The 18,339-nt window shown below is 40.2% G+C and overlaps 2 protein-coding genes across 11 annotated transcripts in view; one reads left to right on the top strand and one right to left on the bottom strand.

Moving 5' to 3' along the window:
* CTBP2 (C-terminal binding protein 2) overlaps positions 1 to 7,326 on the top strand; it is a 212,966-nt gene extending 205,640 nt beyond the window's left edge. For 8 of the 10 annotated variants that reach the window (XM_081192869.1, XM_081192866.1, XM_081192867.1 and 5 more), the window contains one exon: positions 3,103 to 7,326. In XM_081192869.1, coding sequence (XP_081048995.1) covers positions 3,103 to 3,283 — 181 coding nt within the window. In that variant the 3' untranslated portion in view covers positions 3,284 to 7,326. Of the gene's footprint in view, positions 1 to 2,483; positions 2,837 to 3,102 lie in introns of all 10 variants that reach the window. The other 2 variants (XR_014007837.1, XR_014007838.1) reach the window with 2 other exon arrangements.
* Positions 5,919 to 18,339, bottom strand: part of ZRANB1 (zinc finger RANBP2-type containing 1) — a 41,255-nt gene continuing 28,834 nt past the window's right edge. Inside the window, exons 6-11 of the mRNA XM_081192917.1 lie at positions 15,928 to 15,999; positions 15,174 to 15,372; positions 13,435 to 13,555; positions 11,797 to 11,926; positions 10,224 to 10,453; positions 5,919 to 9,411 (exon numbers count right to left, since the gene is read on the bottom strand). Coding sequence (XP_081049043.1) covers positions 9,193 to 9,411; positions 10,224 to 10,453; positions 11,797 to 11,926; positions 13,435 to 13,555; positions 15,174 to 15,372; positions 15,928 to 15,999 — 971 coding nt within the window. The 3' untranslated portion in view covers positions 5,919 to 9,192. The remainder of the gene's footprint in view (positions 9,412 to 10,223; positions 10,454 to 11,796; positions 11,927 to 13,434; positions 13,556 to 15,173; positions 15,373 to 15,927; positions 16,000 to 18,339) is intronic.

Genomic DNA, 18,339 nt, shown 5'->3' with positions numbered 1-18,339 from the left:
AACAGTAAACAGGAGGCAAACCTCTGCAGATGAATTTGTTTCCCTCCAAGTTTTAAATTTCCTGTGTGTTTAGGATTGCAGAAGTTATGGAATTTCCCTGATGGATCCCAGTGGGGTTCAATTGACCCCTTTTCTCTCCACCTGCCTTTAACTAAGTAGATAGTCCTCTAGGGCAGTTATGAAAATTTGTGCTCTCAGATTTCCTCCATGTGCACTAAAGGTAGGTATGTGTATCGGATATAAAAAGGGCTGTGAGTTTTTCTGGGATCCCCACATGCATGGATAGTGTGCCTGTGTGGAGAAGGATCCCACTCAAGCATAATCTGACATTTTGAAAGCCAGAATTTTTGTTTCACTTAGGAGACATAATCCCAAGGGGCAGACATATTATAGCAAGAAAAAAAATGAACCTTCATGAACTACAGTGGTGCCCCGCAAGACGAATGCCTCACAAGACGGAAAACCCGCTAGACGAAAGGGTTTTCAGTTTTTGGGCTGCTTCGCAAGACGAATTTCCCTATGGGCTTGCTTCGCAAGACGAAAACGTCTTGCGAGTGTTCCGATTTTTTTTCGCTCCCCCTTTTTCTAAGCCGCTAATAGCCTTTTAGCCGCTAAGCCTTTAATAGCCGCTAAACCGCTAATAGGGTTGCTTCACAAGACGAAAAAACCGCTAGACGAAGAGACTCACGGAACGGATTATTTTCGTCTTGCGAGGCACCACTGTAGTCTCTCTCCATCTAGTGTTTGGGTCAGAAGAGCTTTTAGACTTCACTGGGCTTCTTATTTATCTCCTCCCCATTTCATTACATACTGTGTATACTAGTATTTGCATTTTTGGGGAGGGGGACTTACCTGTGTCCAGCACAGAACCTTCCTCTTCCAAGGTCTAATCTAGCGACCTCTCCTATACTCTTACAGCATACCTTCAGAACAGCTTTTATTCTTTTCTCTAATTAACTTTGCCTCACAGGTACATTTGGTCTTTTTTGTAAACTGTTATCTACCAGCATCTCTTCTTTTACACAGTGTTGTGTTTCTTCTGCACTTGTGTGAAAACCCACACAATGCTGCTCATGAACACACTCTGTTCAATACTGAGTTTCAGAAAGCAAGGGCTACGACTGGAAAGTAGGTGTGTGATATTAAGTAAAATCTGAAAAACTACTCAGAGTCTAGATATCCAGTACCTGTTGCCTTTTGCAACTCCTTGCTCTTTAGTGTGATTAGCAGAAATAATGGAAGTATATGCCAGCTTGTTTATTGAACCTATTTCATGTAGTCTACAGAATTTAAATTCAGTATAGAATATATATCATCTGCAGTGTACAACCTTGCTTATGATGCATGCTTCTATTGCAAGAGGCTAGTCTTGTTAATCCCACTCCTTCAACAGAGTTGTATGTTAAAACTAATTTGTCCTGTAAATTCACAGACTGAGAGCCAGACAAACGCAAGTTTTCTTCTGCTCACACATGGGGGCTTTTCAGCTTCCCACCCTTCTGACAGCAGTCCGACTTGGGACTTGCAGAATTAACTGCCCTGCTTCATCTTGCAGGATTAACAGTGTGATAATATACCAGTTTTCTGCAATTTTCCTTATGTAGGGTTTCATTATCATGCATATTTCCCCAAAGCACAATTTCTGTTCTAGTATCCTAAAGCCCAAGTCCAACTTGTTTCATTCTCTGTATGTCATACTTTCTCTCTCTCTCTCTCTCTCTCTCTCTCTCTCTCTCTCTCACACACACACACACACACACACACACACACACACACACTCGCTTTCTCACAGTGTAAAGCTCTTTCATCTACACGGCCTGGTTAATGTGTTTAATAGTAATAATGACACGTGCCATGTTGATTTCTCTCAATTCCCCCCCAAACACTTGTTCACACAAGGGACTTTCCACCAACTCTGTGACAGCTTTGGTTTTCTTCTTTGAAGAGCTGGTTGGTGTGCTATTTCTCACTAGTTTGGGGACTCACCTCATTTCCTTCAGCAGGTACCTCTTGCATTCCAACATGCTTTTGAAACTCAAATCTAAATGCCTCTTTGAGCTTCCAGAACTAGCTATGCAAGTTACTTAGACTGTTGTCTTGGGCTGATTGTTCCCTCAGCCCCTGGTGATACAGATTGAGCAATTGATGAGCTAACTTCCTAAGGTCTAGACTGTAGCCCATTGTACAAATATAAGACGTTTACAGCCAGACAGACACAAGTAAGACGTGTTATCATAATTTAAGGGCCCATTCCAACTCAGCAAAAGCGCAGAAGAGGCTGGTGAGAGGCTAGAGCCAGGCTGCCACAAGTCACATTATTGGGGTGGGGGCATGAAACTAGTCCTGTACAGGCACCATGTTCTCTATGTCATTTTATTGAAAGAGGAAACATCATTTTTTTGAATTGAATGTAATGTATGTGTTTAGGAAAGGGATGCTGTTATCGAACTACTGACATTAGAACAATGTCACATTCCATTTAGGTTTTTCTTTTCAGCATCTCCATGAGCCAGTCCACCCTTCTGCTTTGTACTTCAAAGGATTTTACAGGAAGAAAAAGATGATACCTAATAGCCAAAAAACATTTCAGTCGCCCTCTGTGGCACTCAAATGAATTAACAGCAAAGAAGCCACAGTCGTATTTTGTGTTCCGATATGTTTGACATCAATAAAATGGTGACAGGATGAAGGGATGGCAGCAGCGGATTATTCATATAAGGCTGGTCCCTCAGCTGCTGAAATGTGCACTCTGCGGCTCTCTTTCAACACTGGAATCATTTTTTTGTCTCATGCTTCAATGTGGGTAAAAGCAATATGAAAAAAGAAGAGTTTGAAGGTGATAATTTATATTAGCTTTGATTCCCCCCTCCCACCCAAACAAATACTGCTCTTACAAACATACTTTGAAAACTTGACAGATTTTGCAGTTAAAAAAAAAGTACTTTCTCTTACCATACCGGGATAGCAGTGATTTGGCGATGAATGAAATTGACTGCAAGGTATTTCCCCCCTCCCCCATTACCCTTCTACTACCCCCAAAGCCTGTTGTTCTATGGAATGCTTGCATGTCTCCTTTTAACTAAGAAATCACACTCTTCCTAGATATCCACCAGGCATGGTGAGCGTTACACCAGGCGGCATTCCGGCAGCTATGGAAGGTATTATCCCAGGAGGGATCCCTGTTACCCACAATCTTCCGACAGTGGCGCATCCTTCCCAAGCTCCATCTCCTAATCAGCCGTCCAAACATGGGGACAACAGGGAACATCCCAATGAGCAATAGCAGATAATTCAAAGCACTCCGATTTGGGACCAAGAGACATTGGGGAGGGGGGGGGAAATGACACATGAACTGACAGGAATTTGATACAAAATTTGTAAGGTTGATTTTGGACTGACGCATCATGTTGTTCCAGTGTTAACTACAAAAAAATGGAGTCAAGACTTGGGGAGGGAGGGGGAATGCAGACGAAGTCACCTGCTTACTGAAGCACTGAAAACTAGGATGCGATGATACATTACTGATCAGCTTCTGTTATTGTATGTTTAAGTTTCCTTCATCTTTACATCAATCACAAGAATATATATTTCTTCTCACTCCCTTTTGGGAAATAGCAGGTGACCTGCTGCTTAGAGCAGGTCCAACAGTCCTAACAAAGCTTACATGATAGTAAGAGGAAACCATCATGTGACTTCAGCCCTTTCCTTCCTCACTTACCTGGCTCCTCCTTGTATAGCCTGAGGAAATATAACCCAGAGATGGGGGAACTGTTTTGCTTGTTGCAGTTATATATGGCCACTAATGTATTGGAGGGATGCTACTCAAGTTTAACTACCGTCATGTAGGACAGCAATCTTGGTGGGAAGAGGGGGGTAAAAGGCCCATGTTAACTAGCTGCCTCTTACCCACAGAAATGGATGCTTATTCTACAAGATACACTTAATAAAGTAGCTGTACACTCAATAACACGTGCTGATGATGCAAAAAAAAAGAAAAAGTGTTACGTTTCACATTTATACTCAAATATATTTTTCTCAGTTTTAAATCCACAGCTATTTTATTGAGTGGAAACGTCTTGGGCTGGAAGGGGTTCAAGACTAATGTTGCATTTCCTTATGTCTCAGGAAAAAGAAACACTTTTTATGGTAACTTGTCAGACTGTATGAACAAACCCACTTTTTTAGACATTGAAGTCTTCTTTTCTTCATGTGATATTTTATACAAGAACACTTCAAAATGTGTTATTAGATGTGACTGATTTTAACAAATCCTATTAGATTTGTATCAACTAGTTACATGTTATATTCATAGTCTTTTGTGAATCATCGCCTTTTTGTTGAAAAAGATGGCCTATTTTGAGCCTTTGTATGGGTACATTCCTGTTTCTGTGATAAGTTTTAAAAGCTGTCCCAAACAAAACAAAAAAACCAGAACCAATGGCTACCAGAAGTATGTTTTGTTTTAGTGTGTTACCGTTACTGTATTTGTTTATTGTAAAGGTGGACATATAGCGTTCAGTGCAGTTTTCAATAAAAAGTGACAATTTCTATAATTTCACATGGACCAGGCCCTTCATGTCCTTTACCCTGTACGAAATACTAACACATTTTCAGGTCCAACAAGAGCAAGCTATGCCAAAACCACCCTTCTCAATGAAAGAAGGTGATTGATACATCTCTGCAGTCAAGATTCCAAAACGCAATAAACTCTTCTTTTCAGAGCTGTGAGAAGCTCATGAGTGGTCTGAAGTAAACTTAACTCTGCTCTTTAAAATAAATAAATAAATAAATATACATCTACTCCCCAAAATCCTGTGTACTTAAAAAAGTTCCAAGCAAACCAACAAGACTCCTCTAGAGTATCTGCACCTCACAGTTCCAGCAAAAATCCTGTCTGAATATAAGAGGAGACCACAGTGTGTCGGTTAATGGCTTGTTCAGACATTGGCTGGCACCTAAGACTTTACTCAAAACAAGATGGGGATGAACTTTCCACTATTCTGTGCTCACACTCCTACCCTCATCACTGCAGAAACTAATGGGTACATTGAGATAGTCTCCAGATCTTGTAACAGATTTGAGGAAATTACAAGAGGTGCCCTGAGAGAGGTGAGGGAGAAGTAGTACCAATGCACAGCCCAAGTCCTTATGCTAACAGAGCTGCTTTGTTGGACGCAACCCAGAGTTTCCTAGACCAGAAGCAGGAGAGATGCAAGACTGCATAACTCCTAAGAGCCTGCTGCCTGCTTATTCTCTCATTTCAAATAGAATGTGGGAGGGAGAGGGGAGATCTGACCAAGGACTACTCTTCTCATCCGTATGAGGCTGTACCCTGCAAAGTGGCCCATGAAACCCACAACAGACTGCTTAACTACAAACTACTATTGTTTGTTGTACCAACTGTGGTGTTGGAAGCCTCTAATTCAAAATAGCTTTAGCCACTAACTCACTATAGGACCTATGCCAAGTCATTCTTCTCTCAACCCAAATTTACAGGATTCCTTTAAACAGTAAAGCACTAAATGTGCATCAAAAACACCATTAAGAACGATAATATTTTTTTTAAAAAAACTGCAATCCTCAGAACACATTGCTAAGCTATGTGGAATAGAAGTTGAGAGCCATGGGAAGTGGAGAGAAAAGAGTAAAGCTGCCACCAACACTGACCACGCAATGAGTCCATGCAACCGTTGGGGCAGCGGCAGTAAAAGACAAGATGACTGGGATAGGAAGAACTAGGTCCAACTGCAAATGTAATACAGATGTGATTTCATGGCAAACGCAGGCTGTATGACCTTCCCAACCTAACAGCAGTGTCCATTTGAAATGAATAAATAAGGACTAGAATGGAATTTGAGGGTAGGGGGAAGAGAAAGAAGACACAGAATAATACATTAACAGACAAACTGAAAGCAAACCATTGTTACAAAACTTATATTTGTTTTGTTTTAAATTAATGGAAAAGCACATTACCAGCTTTGAACATATTCAAGGGAGTCAACTTCATAGCTGTGTCAATGATCTAACACTGCAATTATGAATAACTTACCATAGACACCAGTATAGAGCAATCAGGAGGAGGAACATTGGTGAGTTACAGAGAACATTTAGGAAGCCACACAAATGAAGGTGAAACAACATTTACACTGGCATTAGTGATTTTAAGAAGCTGCTATTGTTGGAACTTTGTTCTTAGACCAGGCAGTGGCATTCCAGATAGGCATAATTAATGTTGATGAAAATGTATACTTTCTAATAGGACACTCACATTTGAGGCAGACTCTGCTACTGCCAGTGAATCTGCTAGGAACCCCTGGTGCAAAATTTGGCTGCTTGGATGCAATTATCTTTGTATTACTTCCAGGTACTAACTTGAAGAAAAGAAAACTCTCCACTTAAAACTAGAGGAAAATGTAGTTTTAGAGGAGGCTGTAAGTCAAACTTCCATATAACAGTTGTGGGTGTGGAAGTCATCTTAGTACAGAGGACGTATGTTGTTGAAGAGTTCTTAAAATGTTAGCGTGATTCAGGAAGCATAGGTTTATGCAGTAGAACAAAGCTTCAAACAAGATATTAAAAGTAATTAAGATACAAAATGGTTTGAGATGGCAAGAAGGGGGAGCCATTTTGCTGCCAAACCATTCCTTTTTGTTTTACCACATGAAATGATTCTTTTTTTCTAAGGAGAGGGGGCAGCAAATTTTGCAGTGCAAAAAGAACACAACCAAGCAATTCAAATGGATGAAAAACCACTATTTAAAGCAGGAAATATATAATAAATTTTTATAATATATCTCCACTACAGACTCAAGGTGGAACTTGCCCTTCAGCTTCAGAAATGGTGGTTTAATTAAAAAAAATACTATCTCAACTGTAACTTAGATCACAATAAGTGGCAAAGCCTGGACTTTTTAAAAAAAGGTGTATCAGGTTAGAGACCCATGCATTATTGCAGTGTTTGAGGCTCACCACAACTTGCTCAATTCCAGCCCTGTAACAGCTACTGGAATTACAATCTATAAAACCACTAACCACCACTGATTATCATAGGGATGTAGTGAGACTACAATAAGTGGTTTCAATGTTTCTGTCTGTGTATGTAGCTAGGAGCCAGTAAAAATGCACATTATTGTGTTTTTTATTCCAGACAGCAGCAAACACTTTCATCCAAAAAGACTCCAAAAATTTCAGGCTTTGCTACTGCAGCGGAATAAAGATGACTGGAGATTCTGCCATTTCCCCCTACTAGGATAGTAATGCTTACATTTAAGACATATGTATCGAACTAGAATCAGCTATAGATGGCAGCACAGTGACTCAGATCTTTTTTAAAAAAACTTCCATTATTTTAGGTAACTGACTCCTCCCACAAAAGCACAGCTTATTGCATTGGTCCAGGACTATGGGGATTCCACCACTAAGTATGTAATGTAGGCAGAAAAAGCATTTAGAAAACCTAAAATTAGAATTGCACATAAAAGCAGGACCTATTTTTTAAAAAGAAATCCAATTATTCTCCACCTTAGGAAATTTGACTCATCAAAGGTAAGCATGTACCTTTGCCCAATAATCTCTGCATGCACCAAAAGAGAGAACTAATGACCAAAACACATACAAACACATCCATCCTTTTACATTTCAGAGATCAAAAAGCTGAATCAATGTACTTCTTCAATGTAGTACCTTGAAGAAATTTCAGGGTAGGTTTGACAACAGGATTACTTTTGTAAAGTATATTTCAACACCATCTAATCCACATTTAGAAAAAGCAGCAAATTCTGAAGGGTTCCTATATATATTTTTACACATATGTAAATGTACGGCTCCTGTCCAGATTCTTACACAAGGAAATCTATTTTGCAAGAGGTTCCTTGTCCTCATTTCCACCATCATTAGTCTTCAAAAAGTGCTTATCAGGATCTGCTTTATGCATACAAAACTATTCAACCTTTAGTGTTTTTTTAAAGTGAGGTTTTTGGATAGGCTATATCCATTCAAGATAGCATAGCTAAAGTTATCAAGTATAATAAAAAAAAGAATTTTCTACTGGAGAATATATTCTGAACTTATACTTTCAGGAAACTTACATATTCAAATGTGGCCACAATCAATCAACATGCAAAAAATTCCAAAGTTTACATACCAAGGAAAGATAATATACAGTACTTTAAAACAAAGCTTTAGAATGAAGGCTTTTAAGGAAAACTGCCAAAGTGCTTTCTCACTCGATTTTAATGACCAAGGAGTGCTCCTTAATGGAGGTGATTTTAACTTGCAGGGGAAAGGCTTGATAAAATAGTAATTTCTATTATACAACTCACAGCAAGATCAGGTTTGGACAAAATGCAGTTTTTTCAGTTCAGTTTAGATGTAGCAGATTCCACACGGTAGTTAGCATATAGCTCTCTGGAACAGTACTTCTCTGACTACTTTAAGTATGCTGGAAGGGGGGAAAATATTCCAAATAAGAGATACAAAATATTAACGGACAGCAGAGAATCCTTTACCAAAAAAAAACCCAAAGTTCACTCAATCAAAATGTATCATCCCTTCCATAAGTTGGTGTGTTGTTTTTTTTCCCTTTAACATTTCATCTTCTTATAATGGGCACAAAGGTAACTCAAATCTGAATAAAAACAATGAACTGCTCATACTTTTGACTCACTCTGGGTATATGGCTTCAACAGCAAAAAGAAAAGCCACATCATCTGACCTGGGCATTAGGAATATTGCATATAAAATGGGTCTGTTAGAATGCTTAGGAAGTGATGCAGAAGAACCAAGTTTTACTCAAAAAGAACAAATATTAATCTACGGTGTGCTTTTAAGTGCCCTTATTCAAAAGAATTTTTTTTCAATTATTTTAAGATGCTGGTAATACTTTTTCCAATTACACAACTTTCTTACACAACTACATGCGGTACATTTATAGGCAGATGTACAACTGGAAAGAAAAATGCTTTCTGTCTTGGTAATAAAATTAGGGCTTTGCTTTTTTACAAACTGTAGTCCAACCAACGTAGCTGTCTTCACATATATGTTGAGCCTCTGAATTCTCCCCATGCTGATTAAAAATCTTACGCAGGCTGCTTCCTGCTACAATTAGGTCGTTGTGTAACAAATTGCTAGAGCATGCCCCAAGTGCTGGGGGACCTCACCACACATTATTCTCAGCCAGGTATCTCAATTTTATCATTCATCATCATCGTCTTCATCTTCTTCTCCATCTGAAAGGGATGTACAGGGGCGAATTTGTCTATAGCGATCAAGCCATTTCTCTACCATCTGTGTTACCAGGGGATGGTTGCGCCGGCGAGAACTTTTCTGCATAGCAACTAGGACTCCACCCTCCGTCACGCAACAGTCCAGCCACTCCCTGAGCAGCTTCTCCTGTTGTTCCTCATTACCAATCTTCAGAAAAAGAACACAACACTTAGGACATGATTAAAATCAGATTAGTGACCACAACTTTTTTTTAAAAAAAGGGGTGCCCTGCAACATTTAAAGTGCTCCAGGAAGACTGTCTTAGGAAAGTGGATTTTTTTAAGGGATTATCTAAAGCAGTGCATAAATATCCTACTTTTTTGCTTCCTATAAATTAAATTTTATGTAACTGCCAGCTCTGTGTTTTACAAACACAAGGTATTGGAACTTTTAAGAATGCACACCCCACCATTAGGCAGGCAGAGAATAAGAATAAATAAAAGTCCTATGCTTTCAGCTACTCTCAACTTTGCAGTCTTCTTTTAATAAGCATACAAATGAAATGGTTAAATATTATTAAGGGGTCTTGTAGCCCTTTTTAGGAGACAGAGACAAAGAGACAAGCGGAGGGAGAAACTTACAGAGATCTATAACTCACACCAGCAGAACATTCGACCATACAGTTTTGCCTGTTATTTCTGGTTGGGAAGCCTTAGCTTTCCTCAAAAGCTTTACTAATACATCTGTTTAAAAACAACAACAACAACACACACGAACACCAACCACTCTCACAAACCAATTTCAGAACAGAAAGGCAACACTAAGTTGGCACACAAGGCTTCTCATGCCTGTTACTCAAACTACTGCAATCTGTTGTCAAATGTCCTAGCAACTGCTACATATCAGCTATAGGCTCTCTGCCATGTAGATTCTCCAGAGAGGCTTCCCCCCCCCCACCCCTTTTCCTTCTCTGCTGATGCAGCGTCTCACTGAACACTGAACTGCTTAGTGTTTCTTACCTCTTGAGCAGACAGGAAGTGAATGTGCAGCAGCTTCCTTTCACTGTCGACCAATGGTAAAAAAGTAATAGTAACATCATCATCAGTGTTCAAGTTAGCACCAGCACCTCGGTTGCCATAGCCATCATTCTCCATGGCAACCAAAGCAGAGAAATGGCCCCTTGTGTAGCCCAAAGCAATAGGGCTTTTCCAACAAAAACTCTGTTCCCATAACAAAGGCAAATATACACCTACAAAGAAGAAGGAGTGATGAAAGGGGTTAAATCAATGGAACACCGCACATTAATTATGTTGATGTGGGGGGGGGGAATAATCTGAAAGCATGACATAAACCACATTTACAATGTACATCTCAATATGTCTTTTAATACATCATGATACTGGTTTCAAATTTAGGAAGCTGATTCATTTTAATTAGTGCTTATAAAATATATTTTACTGTGGATGACAGAGTAAAATATAAGACACAATACTCTCTTCCTAAAGTTGGCAATTAAAAGACTGCCAGCATCTTGAGCTGCAGTAACAACTCCCAAGAGGCAATCTAATATTCTATGCAACCTTTTTTTCAATGATAAACCCATGAGAATGAACTTAAAATACAAACTGTCCTGTGTAACTGAAGAAGTGGAAGCCATATTTGACTTGGTGTCCATTAATCTAGTCCCCACAGCCTCTCATTACATATAACTGAATCTCCCCCTGCCCGTCTTCTAGCACATCAGAAGTTATTCATAGATGCTTCATCAAAACAACTAAACTAGGAACGTGACCTGCCTTGAGAGGGTTTAAAAATAGCAGTGAGTAATCCAAGTACATATGTAGCATAGCAACCTTTCATAGAAAAAAAACTCTGCCCGGTGCATTTGCACATGAGATTGCCCTCAGCATGTCTCCTGACAGACCAGTGGCTCTCCTGCACTCACTTAACATAATTCCTGTTTTGTGTCCTCTTAAGAAAAATAGGTGACAATGCATTTAAATTGTATGGCAGTTAAGTATTATGGTATCATGCACTCAACCTATCTGTAGCCAAAGTTATACTCACTTACATGGACTGACTTCATATTGCAACTGCTTGTACTGGGGAAGGAGCATTTACACAAACACAATTTGGATCCACAATAGACCTTTGTTATCAGGCTCTTGCCTGACTAGCCCCAAGGATCCAAGTGTGAACACACTGCTGCAGTGGAGCGCACACACGTAGCAGGCAGAGCACTGTAGCAAAATACCATGTTATACCATGCCTTCCCTGTTTGCCTCTCTCCCGTTACAGAAAGCACCCAAAAATGGAAGAAGCTACAGCATCATCAGAGAGAAATGGATCAAGTAATGACTCTAGCCTCCATAACTGATCTCTGAAGCCTGTTGGGACTTTCAGTGCTTTGTCACTTTAAGGCAAGAAGGCAAAGAGGACCCCTTGAAAACAGCCACATTAGCAGAGTACTCTTAGGAAGGTCGGTAGAGCACTGCTGAATGTACTCTCTGTCAAATCTAAAATAGAAAAATGTGAACACTCAGGATGTAAGCAATCCTTTCTATAACAAACATTATTGTAAGTCACACTTACCTTGAAAACGGGTATATCCTAAAGTTTCTCCTCGGAAACTCTTATAATATTTTACTCCATAAACTATAATTGGTCTTCTAAGAATATGTGCAAGTACAAAAATGTGTGTCTGTTCCAAACTTGCTCCAGGCTGTATCAAAGAGAATAACACTTGAAATAAAAATGATATCTATCACATGAGACAGACCAATTGACTGAGCCTTTGATTTCAGCAAAATGTTCATGTAACTGAAGTCATGAACATTGTTCAGATGTTAATTACATATCAATTATTTTTGGAATTGTTTGCATTTTGAAAGCTATAATTATCCAGTAAGTATATGCAAGCATCACTGGGTTGGTGCTTAAATTATTATGGGGGAGGGGCCAAAATAAATCCACAAGATTCAGCTACCAATTCTGTCTACGTTTAGTCAGATTTCCCCTGTAGCCTTCTGGGAACAATAGCTAAGAGCGGGGGTAGGCAATCTAAGGCCCATGGGCCAGAAGCGGCCCACAAGGGTCATTTAACCGGTCCACAAGCCGCCCCTGAACAGAGCTGCCCACGTGCTGCGCTAAACCGGTATAGTGTGGTGACTCGCTTCCGCAGTGCTGAAAATCGCATCTGCGCATGCTCAGACGCCGAAAATGGCATCTGCGCAAGCGGCAGAAATCGCGGCCGCGCACGCTCACAATCCGTCCCACAGAGGTATCTCCATTGGAGTGAATCAGCCCAGGCGAGGTAAACCTTGCCGACCCCTGGCTAAGAGGGTAAAAGTAACAAACAAGGACATGTTTCTTCAGGCACCCTTATATTTTTAGCCTTGCCCAAAAGCATCACGTTACCTGAAATTTCTGTGTACTAATTACTATACAAGACTGTATTTTCAATAGAGAAGAAATTTTAACATTATAGTAAAATGTGACCAATGCATTATGAAATCTCATATGCCTCTTCAGTACCACAGTGGCAATTACAATGAAGCAGAATAAGGGATTCTATTCTGGAGGTCCTACTCATTTGCCTTTTACTTCATGTCACATTTGTTTTATTTTGTGACATAAAAGTACTCAGAATGAAAAATGCTAAATGATAATTTGTGCATAAGAGAAATGCATGCATGATGAAATTATCTACCAGTCTTGACTTCTATATATAATACCTCCAGGACAGAGGCACTGTGCCTCTGAATTTCAGTCACTGGGAAACAACAGCAGGAGAGAGATACTTGCCCTCAAGTCCTGCCTTTAGGCTCTCCATAGGCATTTGATTGGCTGCTGTGGAAAATAGGATGCTAGAGCAAGATTGGCCTTAAGTAGAGTCCTACTAGATAAGACCAAAGGCCAACCCAGTCCAACATCATATTCTTACAGCAGATAAAAACTTTGGCAAAATATACCCAAGCAGGATTGAAAACAATCCGAAATGGTCCTGCCACATCCAAGCCATCAGTAACTTTTAAACTGAGAATATGTCGGTCAAGAACAGAAACACATAAATACTAACCGTAAGATTCAAACAAATAGGAACAAAATAGATAGAAAAGCCACAGCTGTGAACATAAAATACAAGTAACTTTTAACTGTGCTTCCCCATGCTTTTTAAAAACAAACAAACAAACAAACACACACACACACACACACACACACACATCTTACCTGACTAGCAAGCGAAAGTATAAATGCCCAGTCTTCCTGCCACTGTTCTTCTCGCAGTGAGAAGTGTAAACCAAAGCTTTGGGAGTACCATGACTCCCATTCTTTCCATCGGGTATAGAACCTACAAAAATAGCATAAAAGGACTCAAGATGCATTTTCATAATTCAAGATCGTACCGAACTATGCAAGCTTTCGCTGAAAGTGGATTTCTTCAGATTCACACACAGCACACAATACTTTTCTTGCTACTTCAGCCAGGTATTTTACAGGAGGAGAGAAGTTGAATAAAAAATTGGACAATAAATGCCAAATTCTGAGAAATATATATAAAGTATTTGGTTGAAACATAGCTCATTTAGCATCTCTTGTCTGAATTCTGAATTAGTACAAGGTTTTTCCCCCTGTTCACATTGGATAACCCAGTGTGAGCAACTGCTGGAACCTGGGAGTTAGCATCCCCTGAGTGGGAAGCAATGGACATGGTATGTCTGCAATGCCCCAGGTAAGAGATGGGGTGGAATGCCTGTGAAAGGAGTTCAACTGGAGATTATTGTTGTGATGTGCCTTTTTTAGTGTGTAGTGGCTGTAATAGGCCTATAACTGGGTTCTTTGTCTGGCTGAGCATCTGTGACCATCTTCAAGAGAGTGGATTGTAGGCAGAATGTACCAGGAGTGGGTAGGTGGGAGAAATCTTGAAGAGTGCAGCAGAACTACCTATCTCAGTGTTCAATGGGAGAAGGTATGGCTGGAGGAGGAGGACAGTAATCACACATGAAAGAAGAGATATTGTTGATCCAAGACATTGCCTAGGTAAGTAGAACTCATAGCAGTGGTAGGTGATGCCTTTACAAACTGGGGTAATGCATAGCCACTGACTCTGAAGCAATTCTGACACCAACTTCCATCAGTGCTACCTACTCCATCCATATAAGTTTCTATTAATCATTATAACTTACTGTAATTTCCATGGTCAGAATAGGTATAGCTATGCATGAGAGTTGCTAAAGGAAACAGTAACACACTGTTGCCCTCATAAGAGTGATCTAGCTGATCATGGCTGGCATCAGTGCTGCACCAGATTGAGAACCAAGGCCACAAACCAAGATAAAAGTGAGGTCTGAGTCTCAGCTACTAAACACCCAAAACTATTACCTCCCCAAATCATTTCCCAGTTCCAGATGCCCTGTTAAACCAGTCCCAATTAATTTTCCTCTCCTATTGATTTTAGGATGTTCACACTTCAAGAGAAGTAGTTTGGCATGCTGTACAAAGAATCACCTCCAATCCATAGTGAAGTTGTAGTCTGCAGCTCTATGGTAATCAATATACCAGATTCAAAGTTCACATAATGAAAATATTTTGCACAGCAATTCTAGTTAAGCGAGTGATATGGTTTGGAGCTATGTCAACAGAGGTTTGTGACATTTTCCAGAGCCCAGATATTTACGAGGACAGCAACAAGCAGCGAAAATGACATGATTACTTCAGTAACAACTTTATATAAATTGCATTGGACAAAAGCCATTTTGAACTGATTGATCAATTATACTATTTTAATGGTACAACACAGACTTTTCTCCATAGATGCCAGAAAGGCAATTTTGTATAAGATTCCAAGCCACTGAAGCAGAAATCCTCCAAATTCCTTCCTCCATCCTATGACAACAAAGAAGCTTGCATTTTTCAAGATAAGACATCTGAATAAGCTGTGGTCATTTTCGTTCTTGATTTCTACTTACCAATGAGAACAATCATGTAAACTGTCATGAAGCGCTTTACGTAGCACCGAGTCCTTATCATAAATGCCCCATGTAGCTTGTAGTACTGAATCAAGCAGGCAGTCCCCTGCAGTCCGATTCCAAAGTGCATAAAGTCTACTGTCCAAACGCGTACCCAATTCCAGTGACCAGTTTATAATGGGAGATTCTTCTTCAAGTTCTAGAAGATAACAAGCAACACAATGTTAATCATCCTAAACCCTACAAAAATACCTGTTGCATTTCAAGATACTAGTGTACATGCTTCTGAAATTCTAGAATGATTAGCAGAATACAGCAATGAAGTTCCTTTCATAATCGTGAATGCAGTTATGGTGGTGTGCATGCAAACTGATACTCAGTCATAACTGAGTATCATAGTACAGACTTTCATATTTCTATTAATACTCCATAAAACCTAACAACTGACACAACAGTTTTCTCAGGGCAGGCTATCAAAAACAATCAGGTATCTATGAATAACTTGCACACCACTGTACATCTCAACAGAAATCTGTAAGTGGTTTACATATCTTAACATGAATGTATCATTTTCGTATTCCATTCATAATGCTGCTGCTAATAAAATTAATAATGATAAATTCCACTTTAAGTAACATAATTAAGCAACAATAAGTATCTCACATGTATATAAGTAAAATAACATAGCAAATATTATGCATAACATCAAGATACAATATCCAATGCAACATAATATAAAACCTTGCATATTTACCTTTTTGAACATCTCTATCAAGTACTTCATCAAATAATTTCTCTTGGACTGTTGGTGGCAAGTCTTCAATATCTGCAAAACCAAGAATGAGCATGACAACTGATTGAACTCTAGAATCCACATATTCCATATGAACAGCTATTCACATGACAATCACATCAAGTGAAACGGCCCTTTAGTCCCAAGAAAGAGGTAGGACAAACCAGCTCAAGTACACTATGTGAAATACTTTATAGCTTCTCTGTATGAAATTATGGCTCCAATCTCAACTAAACCAAACTATGTTCCCCACATTCAAAAACAATTCAAAAAAGGTTTCATTTCGAAGCCCACTTAGAACATTGGGCCCCACTGTGTCCCCAATGCCAGGAGATCAATGAGGTCCAGCACTTCCACCATGCTAAAGAAACTTACCTGGGAGTTACAGTGGGGAGGTGGCTTGCAGGACAGAGTTTCTTCATTGGGTCTCCAATGGGTCCTAGTAAACTGCTCCAGCAGCAGCCCAGATGCCAGAAACCTTGACAAAAGTATTTCCCAGAGCTCCTCACACCCCTATCAAAATGCATCAGGCATGCATTTTGTAGGAATGCCACGTCTGGATGACACCAGAGCAGAGTAGGGCTGAATGGAGGGCACACAACAGAACTTATACATTGCTGCTGTCACCTGGCAAGTTTTGATGATAAAGTTTTTATGTTGCCAACTGCAACGTTCCTCACTGGTGTAGGATATGTTAAAATTGGAACTTAAAATGCCTAAATGTTCTTAAGGCTACAATCCTGCATAATCATCTACTTGGCAATCATATTGCTTTCCCCATCCAGAATAAAACATGTATTGGGTATACAAGTGAGGCAGCCAATGTGCGTAGCTGAGTGCAGGGAGAGCTGTAGCTCAGTGGTAGAGCATCTGCAGATAGTCCCAGGAGAGCCTGGAGAGCCTCTGCCAGACAGTGTAAACTAAGGTTACCAGATTTTTTTCAATGAATCCGGGGACACGTTAAATAAATAAATAATTAAATAAATACTACACGTTCGGGACATTGATGCTGCAGCAATGGTAGTGGCAGAGGGGCGGCCGCTGCCTTGACCTCAACCGCCACATTTTCCCTTCCTCCGATGCTTCTATTTCCTTTCGCCATGAGCCTGGGCAGCCCCTGAGTTGTTGGTTCTTCAGTGGTGGTGGTGGGGAAGCGGTGCACAGTGGGGCAGGAATGGAAGGCGGAGAAGGGGGGCTGAGAGCCGCAGCGGTGAGGCCATCGGAGCATTCCCAATCCCATTCCTACTTGCATGCAAGCAGGAGGGGGCAGGGATCCTTCAGCTGGGAAGGGAGAAATCTCCGCCCCACTCCTGCTTCCATGCAAGTAGGAGTTGGGAGGCTACTCTGATAGGCAGCATGAAGCCTCCCTTCACAGCTTAGTTGCTGGGGTCAGGGAAGGTGGAGGCGGAATGGAAGCTGCATCTTAGAGCACCTGCACCACCATCATATGGGGACTTCCAAGCAGCTCCTGAAGCCAGCCAGAGACAACTGCTCCGGGCTGCTGAGACTGCCGCTGCTGCGTTTCCCGGGGACATTAGATGAAATCTGGGGACATTCCAGGGATGGAATTTGTCCGGGGACTTATTCACAAATCCGGGGACCGTCCCCAGGAAACTGGGACATCTGGTAACCCTAGTGTAAACAACATTGAGCTAGGTGGACCAGTAGTCTGACTTGTCTAAGGCAGCTTCGTATGTCTGATTAGGGTGCCTTCAATGGAAAAAACATTCAAGCTCATACGTGTCCCACACAGGTATGCATCTCTGTGTAGGAAATTGAATATAGGAAATGCAATATATTTATCAGTTCTGTGTTGCACTGGCATTTTCAAACAAAACAAAATTAGGAAAGAAGACTGAAGTTTCTCAATTGTTAGAGCTCTACGTTATATCTTCAAGTATCCATGTTTCCTTCCCTATCTCACCCCACTTACCAAAAGAGATACACTAAATGTAATTATTTTCACTTACTAGAGCAGTCAGACTGTTTCGCATTACATGATCTAGTGAATCAGAACAAATTAAGTACAACACGTACAGTTGGAGAAAAGGAATGTTTCTGTTTTTAGAAAAGCTATGGCCGTTTTCCTCTTTAAAAGACTATCTTTAGCATCAAGCAATTCTCTGCAGTAACAGAAACACAGGGATTCTGTGTTTATGAGGTCACTACTCACGTACAATTGCTACAAAAATAGTTTCAAAGCAGAAATGGTCCCTACATACTGGAGAGTTTCCTCAAGTTATACAAGTGAGAGCTTTTTCTTTTCTTTTTTTAAGTCCAAGCTCTGCAAAAATATTCAGAAACTGGTGGGAGAAAGGAACCATACTTCACTGAAATGTTGGCACCATTGGAAATATACAGATGCCAACACTC

This window comes from Podarcis bocagei, assembly GCF_964188305.1.
Source record: "Podarcis bocagei genome assembly, chromosome: 4".
Lineage (NCBI taxonomy): Eukaryota > Metazoa > Chordata > Lepidosauria > Squamata > Lacertidae > Podarcis > Podarcis bocagei.
The sequence above is the reverse complement of the archived record's forward strand: the minus strand, read 5'-3'. Positions and strand labels throughout refer to the sequence as shown.